This window comes from Balaenoptera ricei, chromosome 5, assembly GCF_028023285.1.
Source record: "Balaenoptera ricei isolate mBalRic1 chromosome 5, mBalRic1.hap2, whole genome shotgun sequence".
NCBI classification, from domain to species: Eukaryota; Metazoa; Chordata; class Mammalia; order Artiodactyla; family Balaenopteridae; genus Balaenoptera; species Balaenoptera ricei.
Window position 1 is genome coordinate 40,393,633 of NC_082643.1, and position 14,245 is coordinate 40,407,877.

General features: G+C 40.3%; 1 protein-coding gene across 8 annotated transcripts in view; it reads right to left on the bottom strand.

Moving 5' to 3' along the window:
• AFF1 (ALF transcription elongation factor 1) overlaps nucleotides 1-14,245 on the bottom strand; it is a 205,323-nt gene that overhangs the window by 39,704 nt on the left and 151,374 nt on the right. For 6 of the 8 annotated variants that reach the window (XM_059922667.1, XM_059922666.1, XM_059922669.1 and 3 more), the window contains 3 exons: nucleotides 10,289-10,375; nucleotides 9,317-9,353; nucleotides 5,846-5,897 (listed from right to left, as the gene is read on the bottom strand). In XM_059922667.1, the coding sequence (XP_059778650.1) occupies nucleotides 5,846-5,897; nucleotides 9,317-9,353; nucleotides 10,289-10,375 (176 nt within the window). The remainder of the gene's footprint in view (nucleotides 1-5,845; nucleotides 5,898-9,316; nucleotides 9,354-10,288; nucleotides 10,376-14,245) is intronic. The other 2 variants (XM_059922672.1, XM_059922671.1) reach the window with 1 other exon arrangement.

Genomic DNA, 14,245 nt, shown 5'->3' on the forward strand with positions numbered 1-14,245 from the left:
ACTGCCTAGCCGTTTTCAAATGCCTTCAGAGCCTGTAGCCCATCAAGCCCCTTTAAAGGTGGCAAGTATTATCTGCCTCCCTCTCATCATTCAGTCTCCAGATCAAATGTCACCTTCTCTGAGGGACCTTTCCTGAGCCTCCCAGAAGTATCAACACCAGCCAAAAAAAAAAAACCCTGCTTCCTCAAGCCTGTCTCTGTCACATCACCTAGTTTGTATTACATGCCACCGCATTGAGTTACAAGGCATGGAAGACAAGGACTTTGTCTCACTGGCTACTATTTCCCCAAGTACCTAAACCAGCACCGGGCACACAGCGTGTGTTTAATAATTATGTACTGAATGGATGAGTGGAAGTATCTCCAAATAGCCTGGCATCCAGCCCAGAGGCCAATATTTATATAACTGGGGTCAAAGCATGTTAAAGAACGATGAGAATGACTTTTCTTATGTAGAACATAAACAAACCCATTTACGTAACACTTACCTATTATATACCAGGCACTTGAAAAATTTATTCTTCTTGTCCATTTTATTTAACCTTTGGTCTAAGACCAAGTACGGAAGTATATGTTATCCTAAAGGGGTGCTCCCAGAGTAGTTCAAGCCATCATTTGAGAAATACATATAGCTCCAAGAGGAATACTTTGAAGATGATCTTCCAGCACCTTAGCAGTATTTTTATAATTATTTAAAATATGCTTCATTTCATAGCCTCACCAAAATATCCCTTCAATATTATGCAAGTTTCCGGCATAAATTTGTATACAGTGTCAAGTTAAATATTGCCCTGCAAGGGATCCTAGAATATTGTCTACTAAAGCCAGAACCCCAAGAATTAAACTGACTATTCCAAAAGACTATAATTCTACCATGAAAGGAGGTGATTCTGCATTTGGGAGTTTCAGCATTTTCTAAATATTGATTTAATGTGTCCTAGTAACTGTAATTCTGAAATAAGCAGATTAAACATTGCACATAATGACCATTTGTTTGCTTTCACCTAAGCATGAAATTTTCTTCAATACCCAATATTACAAATTCTCATTTCTCCATAGCATGGCTAATAGTAACTCACTAAAAAAAAAAAAAAAAAAAGTTATATTCCTTATTCTTTCATTTTACACCTCTACTTTTTCTCTTGAAAACAAACAGAACATTTCCTTCTATATCTAGATTAATAAAATAATTATGAATACCAATAACTTTGGATTCACAATCACTTGTTAAGTTTGGAGTAAAAATAAAGTGCATCTTTTTCCAGCAATGCCAGATATTTGAGAACTGAGAATTATTATTAACAGCAAGATCTCCATTTACATTCTGAGAAGCTGAAGGTTTAATGTAGACCTACAAATGTATTACTGACCAGCACAAATGTTTGTTACTTGTTTTCAGAAGAGCTGAAGAACTGTGAATAAAGGATAGGGGTATAATCTCAAGGACAAATACTTTATAAGTTTTGCCCATTAGGGTGAGCTCTGCTACTTCAACCATACATTTATCAGCAAACAGCTCTTTAAGTCAGAGCTGTCAACTGAAATAAAGATCCCAGGTAAGACACCTTCATATAGTACTTTTTAAAAAAAATTATAGTTGATTTATAATGTTGTGTTAATTTCTGCTGTAGAGCAAAATGATTCAGTTATACATACACATACATATACACACACACACACACACACACACACATACAATACACATTCTTTTTTATACTCTTTTCCATTATGGTTTATCACAGGATATTGAATATAGTGCCCTGTGCTATGCAGTAGGACCTTGTTATTTATCCTTTCTATATATACTAGTTTGCATCTAGCACAACTTTTAAAAATAAGACAAAAAGAACTACCTAGAAAAGTATAAAACTTTTTTCCTTAGGTCAAATATGATTTAAACGAACTGATACAAGTAAGGCATTTCTTCAGACTTAATTCTCGGACATTTCAGCTGACACATGTCCTGATGTGATGATTTTATATTGCAGTAAACTGATAGACTGGGTCTTCCTTAGTTCTTTAGCAAGATATTTAAAATAATGTTTTGAGTAAAAGTTGAAAACTCAGGCTCATTTAAAAAGGTATCAGACTCTTCCCAGCCTTTATTAACTTTGCACCATTCCTTCTCGTCACACTTCCAGGACAATCCCAATCTTCACATCCAAATACTTCCCTCATTTCAAAAGAAACTTCCCAAGTAAGTAATAAAAATTCCAAATTGCTATAACTGCTAATTTATGTCTCTTAGTCTAAATAGGTAGTGACGATTTCTGAAGCAAAAATAAGAAACATAAAGGAGGGCACCAGCTAGTAAGGACTTGGCAATTTGGGGGGAGGGTAGGGGATGGGAGGGAGAAGGAAGTTAGCTACAATAATGCCTATCAACTGCTCTATAGTTTCTAAAACATTAACACGTTATCCCTTTTGAGAGGTTGGCAAAAGCACTGACATTAAGAAACTGTGTTTGACTGTACAGAAAGGGAACTATCCACAATCATGTGAAGGACGTAATAGCTGTACAGAAAAAGGAAATACTTTGGTACTTTGCCCTGAGAACTCAACAGACCCAAGTCGTGGAAAGGAAGAGGATTCCAAAGCTAGGAGCCGTTAAACCAACATTCCCCCCCCCCCTCAAACTTAGGGGCAAATAGCACTGGATCCCTAGCTAATCACTTCCCTGAGGTACCTGGTAGAAAGAATTCATCATTTGATAATTAACTAGAGCTTCAACTACAGAGATTAAAAGTAACAGATTTAGCACATTTCTTTTACACCTACATCCTCTACCAGCTGGCTAACCGCCCCCTGCCCCCAAGTCTGGACAGATGTGAGAGTTAATACAGACTCTCCACAGTTTATTCTCTAGTGCCAGGCCCCTCTTTTTCCCTTTTATATGTACTACTCTGCTTCTGTAAGGAGGCCCAAGTACTAATAACTCTGAAAGAAAAAGCAGTAAGACCTATATGGGTTTTTAAAACCAAAGTACAAATGACCCTGTAATTAACATTTTCTTTCCTGACATTCAAAGTGCATTAGACCATCTCCCTGCCACTCTATGTGACATTCAAACAGTTTAACTGCTTGTCAAAGAACCCTAATGCTGACACTAGATCAAATTAACCTTCGAGCACTAAGAGATGTGCCATACTAACTCTGAAACAACGACTGTACTCTACAGATTAATTGGAACACTGTTTTCATCCAAGCTCCATAAAAGTGATTTCTTTTTCCCATAGGTACATTTCATTTCAGCACTTATCCATACCACCAGCCCCACCACACACAACCCTTCGTATCCACCCAGTCTCAGTATTACCTTCTTTTCTCTATCACTCTTGTCCTCTTCACCTGTACTAGGCCCTACTTTCATTCCTTCTCCAAGTTTATTAGGATCAAAACAAATATTCTTTTCTAGGTAATGTTTTTTTTTAATTTGGTCACACTGCACAGCCATGCAGGATCTTATTTTCCCAACCAGGGATCGAACCCTGGCCCCAGCAGTGACAGCGCAGAATCCTAACCACTGGACCACCAGGGAATTCCCTCTAGATAATTTTTTTAAGATAATTTTTTTTTAATTAATTTATTTTATTTTTGGCTGCATTGGGTTTTCGTTGTTGCGCGCGGGCTTTCTCTAGTTGAGGCGAGCGGGGGCTACTCTTCATTGCGGTGCGTGGGCTTCTCATTGCGGTGGCTTCTCTTGTTGCGGAGCACGGGCTCTAGGCGCACGGGCTCTAGGCACACGGGTTTCAGTAGTTGTGGCACGTGGGCTCAGTAGTTGTGGCTCACTGGCTCTAGAACGCAGGCTCAGTAGTTGTGGTGCACGGGCTTAGTTGCTCCGCGGCATGTGGGATCTTCCCAGACCAGGGCTCGAACCCGTGTCCCCTGCATTGGCAGGCGGATTCTTAACCACTGCACCACCAGGGAAGTCCCCCCTCTAGTTAATTTTATATAGGGTAAACCAATTGTTTTTATCTAGAAAACACTACATATGTCACAATATATGAGCATATAAACTTGCAGGCACCTCTGACTTCAGTGGTTTAACTCAATCAGGAGAACAACCCATTTCTCTGAGTAGCAAAATTGTCACAGAATATGGTCCGAGTCCCTATCAACTACCTTGTCGGAAAGCTGATGAAAGTTGGTGTGGGAGGCTGCAGCTTTGGCCTGCCCGGGCCCAGATCAGACCCAGCTGCCTTTCTTCCTCTACACACACTTCCCAGGGACACAGCCACTTCCTCCCTTTGGTGCCACTGCTTCCACCAGCTCATTCCTCAGGGAGCTCCTCCTTTCTGTTCTTATTGCCAAGTGGGATGCTCTCAGCTCCCCTTTCCTTGCTGCCCCCACCAAAGACCATCAGCCGGGGCCTCTTATGGTCTAAACAGCTTTACTATCAACCATCACAAACAGCACAAGGTGTAAACCCTTGGGGAAGTCACAGAGAGTCCACACAATTATTGTAAGTGTGGTCCTTGGCACCGTCCTGTCTATTCTCCACCAGCCATCAGATAGATTCTATTTAGAGGAGGAGGTAGTTGGTTAAGCTAAGTCGGTGATTCTAGACTTTCAGAACTCAAGAGTAAAATAATTTTTTTAAACAAAAATAAAGAGGAAAAAAGAAAAGGTCAAAAAAGAAACAGGCAAAGAATAACTAACATAGGGTTAATTTTTTTTTTTCTAGTAAAGGACAATAAAAATAAGCAAAACCTCACCATCAGCCAGAACCACAAATGAAACAGATTTTTATTACACATACAAAATAATCCATCCATCCTATAATAAACTTATCTTTTTAAAAATTTTTTATTTTTCTGTTTTTGGCCGTGCCACACAGCTTGCGGGATCTTAGTTCCCTGACCAGCGATCAAACCCGCACCCTCCACAGTGAAAGCGCACTGTCCTAACTACTGGACCGCCAGGGAACTCCCAATAAATTTATCTTTTTAACAACAACAACAAAAAATCGTTATTCTTTTTTTCTTACTTTGCTGTAGAGATGTGAAAACAATTGCATCAAGGACCTGGCACTTAGGAATAGTGATTTTAACCCTGTTCCATATTCAGTCACGGTGAGGAGATAAAAGAAGCTCTTTGCCTCAACTATACAGTTTTTAAAATATTCAGTCCACAGCAACACCCCCTCCCAAAATACACGGAACAAATACTATGCCTCGAAAATAGAAGAAAGCTGGAGCTTGAACCTGAAGTCCTCAGAGACTAGCAACTCCGTGTTAGGAACTGATCAAATACTGAGGAGAGAAAGGCCTCCTCACTCAGTCCCTGAACCACTGCTAGTCATGAAAAGAAAGAAATACTAGTTCAATACCACCAAGAAATGACAAATTGGGTCAAAATGCTGGTTTAAAAATCTTTACTATGTAGTTTCAACTGTTCCCAAAACCCAAAATATATCTGGACTTACTTGGCCTTAATAAAGCACAGCTGGGCAGTAAGACTCATTCTTTATTAGTTAAAACTAGGCCAAAAAAGTGGCAGAAAGTCTGAAATTGTGCACATCCCCCAAAATTTGTTTCCACAAGCTAAAACTATTTAAGACTGAAATTTATAAAGCTAAAACCTTCTATTTTCCACAGTTAATATGTAAATAATGGCTCAAATGGCTTTCTTTTAAAACCCCTTAGCAAACTCTTAAGGTACCTAAACCTTCAACAGGAGAATTTAATCCAAATAGAAATGTTGGTCATTTCTTCCCTTTACACTGCAGCAGTATTTTATGAGTCATTACTTGAAAGCAAGGAGGAAAAAAAACTAAGCAACAGATTTACATGGGAAATTACAATGTTATATTATAAACTTTTAATAAACAAAAGCATTTTACTTACGATGTTCCCTGCTGAGAATTACTGTGGGTTTTTGAAGATGTATCATATTGTTCTGTGGGCAAGGGAAAAATGATCAGAGGAACACAATGACAAATTCATGAGACCGTTAGTTATAAATTCCCTCTTTTTTTGCTGTCCCCCCACTTTAATCTAAACACTTAGTATACTTAAATTATGCCAACCAGAGTGTTATACACTGCTTATAAAATAACATTTATGTTACCTCTAGAGAGAGGGCTTGCTCAGAATTGGAAAGCCCTAAGCAGAGCGAACACACTTTGAAGGCGCCACCCGGCATGCCGACCACACTGCCATGGGCAGGAGACTCTCCTTGCTGTCAGCTGGCGGGGCTCCATTGTGGAAGCACTAGGATGGGGCTGCAGTCACCCTCACCTGGTTTGACGTCACATATCTATCCGTGATTTGCTAGCACTCTCTTTTATAGACTCTGTCCTTGGCCCACTGTGCTCCCACCCATCCCCCCACTATTCAACAGCCCCCATTCATTCATTCAACTGCTATTTACAAACTGCCTATTAGACACCAAGATGTTCAAGGCATTTGACCCCGTCCTCAATGAGCGTACAGCTGACTGAGGGACATCAAACAGGCACGTGTTATCTACAACCCTAGGCAATGCAAAATCAGCGCGAAAACCAATCATCTAAATGAACCGTCCCGGGAATCTACAGATAGGTCACTCTGCTGGTCATGACGAAAGAAGGCAAATTAGAAAAGAAACAAAATTAATTGTGTCACAAAGGATGGGTGAGATTTTGACAGAATGACTGCTGGCAAGAGGGAGATGAGGGTGGGGAAGGCCTTCAGGCAGAAGAGACAGTGAGCGAAGGCTCGAACATGGGAGGAGTTGAAATGGTGCAGGTTACGACAGGGGAAGGCTGGGGTGCAGAGTGTGTGGTGGGCAGCATGGGGGGACCAGGGAAGTCAGATTTTAGAGGGCTCTGAGTGCCACAACAGGATGTTAAAACTTCAGTTGTCAGGCAATGAGACATCTCCAAAGCACGATGCAGCTGTTCCTCAGAAAGATTAACCTGCTGGTGCTACCTGATGTAACCTAGAAAGGAATGGGAAATGTTAAGTGTGGAGGCTGCAGACCAGCTGAGAGGCTGTGTTTGTCTAGGCCTGAGGTAATACGGACCTGAAGCAGAAGGGGAATGGAAATACGGTTGCCTTTCAGACAGGGGTGAGGAGAGTGACCACAAATGTCATGTGGAGGCCCTTGAACATTTGCAATTAAACGCTTTATCCTCATGGTGGCAGCAGCTCTTATATGATATTTTTAAATTGCTTGCCCTTCTGGCTAGCAAGCTAGGGCTGGCACTACAAATTAGAGGGGCTAAAGTACATGCACATGTACTCCTACACAGTCACCTTGACCCGGTCCTAAGCTCAACGAGGCTCTGGTAATCCTTAGGCAGCTGCGTTTTTTTGCACATGTGAACATAAATACTGGGACATACAAGTAAAATCCCTATACTTCATTCTCTACAGACTCCAAAACCACAATTTTTCAAGAAATTTGAATTATCTTGCTGGGCATACTTTGAGAAATATATGTCACACTCCACTTTTCTGAAAGCTATATCTGCACACACTCCATTCCTGCTTCATCCAACATAAAACCAGACCCCTCCAGGGTCCAACTAGGCCCCCCAAAGGCCACATTCTCACAGAGGTAAAAAGGGTTTCCAGCAGCAGCATAAAAGACCCCAAGGTAAGCATTTGCTGAGCCAAGACCTACAGGAGACCTGCCAGTGTCTGAAAACTTCTCATCAGGGCAACGAGGAATCAGCCTACACTATTCCACAGGCCTGGAGGGCCACCACCTCTGGCGAAGAAAGTGCTTACCAGTTCATGTTCAACTATATTTTGCTAAAAGGAGAAATCAGACAGTTTAAAGGATTACAGGGTCTTTCTAAACCAGGAGGTAGCAATCATGCAAGCTGTAAGTAATTCAGTGGAAGGCATATAATCTGCATGACTGGTAGCCCTAGCAAATTTGGGGGTGGGGTGAGGAGCAAGAGGTAAAGGAACGCACAGCAATCCCGCCCACAGCTGAGCTGGTGACACACCTGCAGACTTATGCCACTTCACCCGTTATCTATCTTTGGATAGGCTGCCAAGATGTTGAGAAAAAAAGATTTCCCAGTCTCCCCAGTACTGTGCAAGATGATCAGGTTTATCTCTCTGCATTTGGGGGAAATTTATTTATTTTTATTATTATTATTTATTTTTGGCCACACCACACAGCATACGGGATCTTCACTCCCCGACCAGGGATCGAACCCATGCCCCCTGCAGTGGAAGCACTGAGTGTTAACCATTGGACCGCCAGGGAAGTCTCTGGGGGAAATTTAGTTAGGAGTTATTTGCAAAGTCTTATTCAGTACTTCTAGAGCAGGGGGCAGCAAACTTTTTCTGTAAAGGTCTGATAGTAAATATTTTAGACTTTGCATGCCATACCTTGTGGCATAATAATAAATGAATGAGCACGGCTGTGTCCTAATAAAACCTTCTTTACAAAAACTAGCTGTACAACAGATCGACTCTCAGGCTACAGTGTGCCTATCCCTGTTCTAGAGGAAGATTATTTCATTTCTTGTTTTTCTCATCTTTTTTACTCTCCTCATATCCTTGCAATTTAAACAACAGGACAATCAAGGGAAAAACACAAGCGAGGAAAAAGAATAAGGTGGAGATATTTCAAGAAGAGTCACCTCTATGGAATATCTATGAGCAATCTTCTCCCAACACATACATGCACACCACGCACCCTACTTTCGTCTCCCTATCCTCTGAAGACTAACACTTCATAACTTGGGCACTCACCGTATGTTGATGAACTACATGACTGCAAATACACCAGTCATTTTTGTAAGGCTTGAAATGCCTTGCATGTAGTTGGGACACAAAGAATTTAGTGAACCGAGAGGTTACTGATATAGAGAAAGGCTGGATCCAGTTAGCTTTCTTCTGTTTCCCCCTGAATTCTCAAGTATTTACAATCCATTAAAAGGAACCAAAAAAAGAATTACATGACAAATACATATAGAAGGTCTAGAGAAGCTATGTGCTCTCTTCCTTATAAAAATTTCTTGGTTTTGTTTAAAATAAATACAAGAAACACACAAAATACCCCAATCTATTCTTATACACAATTCCTGGGTAACAATGCATTTAGAGTCACTCTCAAGATATTTATCATATGTGAGGTAATACCAAATTATATTTTATTTTTTAGGTACTTAATAAGACATCTTCATTAACTCTTTGCAATAATCTGAAACTCCACCTAAAGAACAGCTTTATATTTGCCCTTCCTTCCTATTCTTTAACCGTAGGAAGCCTTCATCTCTGCTGGAGCATTTTTCATTAATGTTTTCTACATTAAAACAGTAAAAACCATGCTTTGTTCTCCAATGCAATAATCAGTTCCACATATTTACTTACTTTGGTTTAGGGTTGCAGAACTGATATGCTGAGAATCCTAGAAAGAAAAATAAAAATCTCTAGTTAATAAAATATTAAGGTTTATAAATCCAAGGTTGTGTCACTGTTAAACCTGATAAATATTGATAAATCTAATTTTTACATAAAATAGGTTGTATTGCTTCTGTTGTTTCCTAAAGTTTATTCTTCCTTTGGTGTCAAGGATTTTCAACACAAAGTATAATGTTTTACCTTAAAGTCAATAATAAATTACATTTTTTGAAGAAAAAAAAACTATCATTAGAAAATATGTAAAGTATCTAACATGGTAAATTGTGGTTTGGGTAGATAAAACCTCAATGACATCATGGAAAGAAAGACTGATAATATATTAACAATGTGCATGTATACCAGGCTGGACTGAACACAGATCTGAAGGTGATATTTCTATATTCTGAATGTTATCCAAAAGTAGAAAAGGCGAGGGGACAGTGTTGTTAATATACTGTTCACAAATACTTTAACAGAAATGTGCAAGTAGGCAGTTCACCTTGCTATTAAAGCCATCACGAATGCAGCTGATTGCACTAAACTTTAAGAAAATGTAGGAGGTATGACAAGTGTAAATGTATATCTGTAACGTACCTAAGATCCTGAACTAGGAAGCAGACACCCTACCTCACTTAATTCTCCTGTACCTCCGTGTCCCTCTTCTAAGGTAAAGAACCTCAAAAATGAAAGAATTTATTGTAAAGTCCTGAATACTTTCATAAGCTACAAAACCCTATACAAATGTAAGATGTTCTTACTGACATAAGTGGAGAGTGAAGTATTTGAAAGCATTAGGAAGCACTTTAGTAGCTAAATTAATTGCAATATTAACCTAATCTCCAAAGAGTTCAACAAATAATACTTGATTAATCTGGCACACAGCAATACTTCAGACTTGTCACTGGTGCGGATGCGGTGCCTGCTAGACTTGTAAGGAATTACCTTTGCGGGAAAAGGAAATTTGGAGGGCTCAGCTGTACTAGGCGTGTGTATTGCTGTCAAAGGAGGAGGCCATGAATGGGTCATTTCCTGGAAAAGAGATTTGGAACGGGAAGAAAAAGTAAATTATAAATAAAACATTTACTGCTATTTAAGTTAACTTTTTAAACTGAATGTAGAGTGGAGTGATGGTAAATGAAAAGTGAAATCTTAAAAGTTATTTCATTTACTTTTTAAAAAAGCTCCTACTTGGTGGGCTATGTTCAAAAGCTGAAGCTCTCCAACAAACAAAACTGAAAAGAAATCAGTTCGAAGAAGAAAAACAAGAGCATAGAACAGGAATGGTCTTAACACTCTGAACAGCATGAAGCATAAAAACGGTAGTAGGTATTACCAGAGCTTGTGTAACTATGAAAACTCAGTCCTGTCTCAATGCTTTCTTTCTCTCTCAGCTTCTTTATTGCATTTCCTGGAATTATTTAAGTTCAAAGGAAGAAGAACTTTCCTGTTTGACTTAAGCAAACAAGTAATTCAGGTCACTTGTTCCACTTGGGAGAGTTTTAATGGATTTGACCCTTCCCTGATACACATTATTAGTACGTAAGAACTTTTGCAGAGAAGGCCTTAAAAAGTGACCGTCCCTTTTCAGTAACAGAAGTTTCATTTCTATTCACTGTTTTCATGGAAGCAAGATTTCTATATCTTCCAAATTAATATATTTATCTTGACATGAGTTCTTTTTTCTAAGCACATTCACTTGCTGGAAAACAAAATGTCATATTAAAGGTGTCTAATCGCAAATATGCACACACACTTTGTTGAAGATCTAAAATGGCACTGGAGATTAACACCAGCCCCTTCCTTTTACAGCTGAGAAAAATGAGGTCTAAAATGACAGGATCAGGTCCCCCAGGAAGCCAATGGCTGAGAGCACAGGGAATGGCCCCTTTGCGTTGGAGTCTGAGAGAAAGAAGTCCATCCCCACGTGTGTCAGACCTGCCAGGCAAACTGGCTTAAGATTGACAAGCAACCCTCCACCAGCACACTGGGGACCCCAGATCACGCTATGTTACCTCACCTGTACAACACACTGTTGTTGTTTTTTTTTAACATCTTTATTGGAGTATAATTGCTTTACAATGGTGTCTTAGTTTCTGCGTTGTAACAAAGTCAATCAGCTATACATATACATATATCCCCATATCTCTTCCCTCTTGCGTCTCCCTCCCACCCTCCCTATCCCACCCCTCGAGGTAGTCACAAAGCACCGAGCTGATCTCCCTGTGCTATGCAGCTGCTTCCCACTAGCTATCTATTTTACATTACACACTGTGCTTTTTTCCAAGTGCTGACCAACCTCTCCATCACCACAGAAATGCCATCTGATCCTTGCAACAACTGGAGATGGAGCTGGGCAAGCATCCCCATTCCCCACCTCTGCACACATCTTCCCCGCCCTTCCCCACAGCCGCCCTCCGGGTTGCTAGAACCTCAGAACAGACAGAAATGACCTGGCACAGTGACAAGCAAAGTAACCGATGATGGCTCGAGTAATTTTTGTTAAAGGTGATATCATGCCCTTGCTCACTTGACTAACCATCTTTTGTTCAGTACAAAAGAGGAATTCTATACTGAAGTAAAATGGAAAGAGTAGCAGCTCTGGAGCCAGAGACCCAGATTGGATCTTAACTCTGACCCTGCTGGTCAGGTCAGCCTGAGGAGTTTGAGCTGTCTGAGCCTTAGTTCTCAGGAAGAGGTGGACGAAGACCACTTATTTTTCAGAGCATAAAGTGCTGGAATACGTGGTAAGAGAAAGCACTTAATAAATTAAAAGCCTAGTTTTAAAAGAATTTTAATACTGCACCAAAGAGTTTCCTGTTGTTTTATTTATTTGACTATACTCTAAGGTATGGGACCATGAGAACGTTACAATGTAAAAACTTGTAATAATTGCAAAGGTGTCTGAAAGTATCATCCTTCTGTCTTCCAAGAATTTCTTTAGAATCCCAATGGTGTCTATGACTTTTAGTCACCAATGATTCCCAGGAAATATCTATTGTACTCTCAATGCCTAAGGCTGCCCCGGCTATTAAATTAGGCAGTTGGAAAGTGCATAAACTCTTTCAGGCCTTAAGTGGTTTGCTGATAGTGTGAAAGAATTTATACACTTCCCTAAATGCTTAGTTTACTAGGGGAAGTTAGGCCTTAGGAGAATTGGGGCCATAAGGAGAGGAGGCTGCCCAGAATTGCGGGGCCCTGAATTCACTCCCTACTTTAACAACGACTTATCACATGAATGGGGGTAAATCACTTAGCACCTGATTCACTCCTGGCCTTCCAGGTGCCACAGCTGCTATCTCCTCCCCACTCTCCACCTTGCTCATTTTGCTCTAGACACTGTCTAGTTATCGCCGTTTTTCTAATACACCAAACTGTTCCCACCTCGAGGCTTCTGAGCTCTTTCCTCTGCCTTTTCCTCCAATCACCTGCCTGCTATATGACTCATAGCGCTTATCAACAACTGACATTTTATTATATATTTATCTTCTCCACTATGGTCTCCACAAGAGCAAGGACTCTTATTCACACGGCATCCCAGTGCCTAGAAAAGTATGTGCATCTTCAGGGATATTTGCTGAATAAATGAACATTCCAGTGACACTGGTACAACGAGTGGTACAAAGCTACCACTCGTTGTACCAGTGTCACTGGAATGTTGCACTGAGATAATGTCTACAAGCACTGCATTAACTGCCCCAAAAGGCTGTCCAGGCTGTAGAAAACCTGAGCCGTTTCCATACACCCACTGAGGACATCATCCCCGTCTGGACCCTTGTGCATGACCAATTCCTGGTTGCTGGTAGTGTCTGCCTGCTACCTTCTTACCCTGCCAGTCTGCACAAGTCACAGGCCACCAATGCCCCTTCAGTAAAACGCTGCGACTCTGAACATTTCCACCAGAGAACCAAACACTATCGTCTATAACTGATTTTCTCCTTTAGGGAACTATTTACTGCTTCTATTGCCCATCAGAAAGATCTGTGTTAGGATTCCTGGCAATCTTCATAAATTACTGGTAGGAGATAAGAACAGGAACCACGAGGCAGAGGGAAGTATCTGGATCGACATCAGAGAGTGAGAGCTGGATTTGACCCTAGAGTCATCTACTATCTACCAGCCCAGGGCCTTCATTTTACCCGTGAGGAAACTGAAGTCCAGGGAGTACACGTGACTTAACTGAGGCCCCAAAAGAGGAGAAGAGAAGGGGACAGATTCTAAGTCTGCACAAAGCAGAGACCCAAGCCCCTCTTCAGTCCGGGACATCCTGCGATTTACTCTCTCTCTTTAAGACTTCCAAATGAAAACACTCACCTGTGGCTCACATTAACCATCTACTTTCAAGCATATCCAGGTAAGCAAGAACTCATTAAAGTGATGTTGGCTGAGAGGGGAGGGAGGATGGATGAGTTTATTAAATTAAAAATGCTTGCCTGATGTTCTAATACTACCACCTTACATAAAGGACTCAACAAGTCGTATATTAACATACATCAAAACGTTAACAGAAGCATTTGACACATGCAGGAGACAACTAATCTACATTGTTGCATTTACTTTTGAAATAACCATGGAACAAATCACACACAATTTCAGGGAAAATGCTAAGGCTATTATTTCATAACTAAGTCGTCTGTTACTTTTATGACTCATCTTACCAAAGAATTTCAGAAATACCAGAGGGAGAGGATAAAACAAAAGCTTGATCAAGATATCTTATTATTAATCTTACTTGCTGGTTGGCAAAAATTTCTCATTTTCAGCAATACAAAGTATGTTTCCTTAGAGGTATTTCTTTCTTAGAAAACTCTAACTACAAAAGTAGGATACCGAAGATAGTAAAACAAAAATAATGGAACTGTTTTCCAAACATCTGGCTAGACACCACCTTTGTCAAAAATT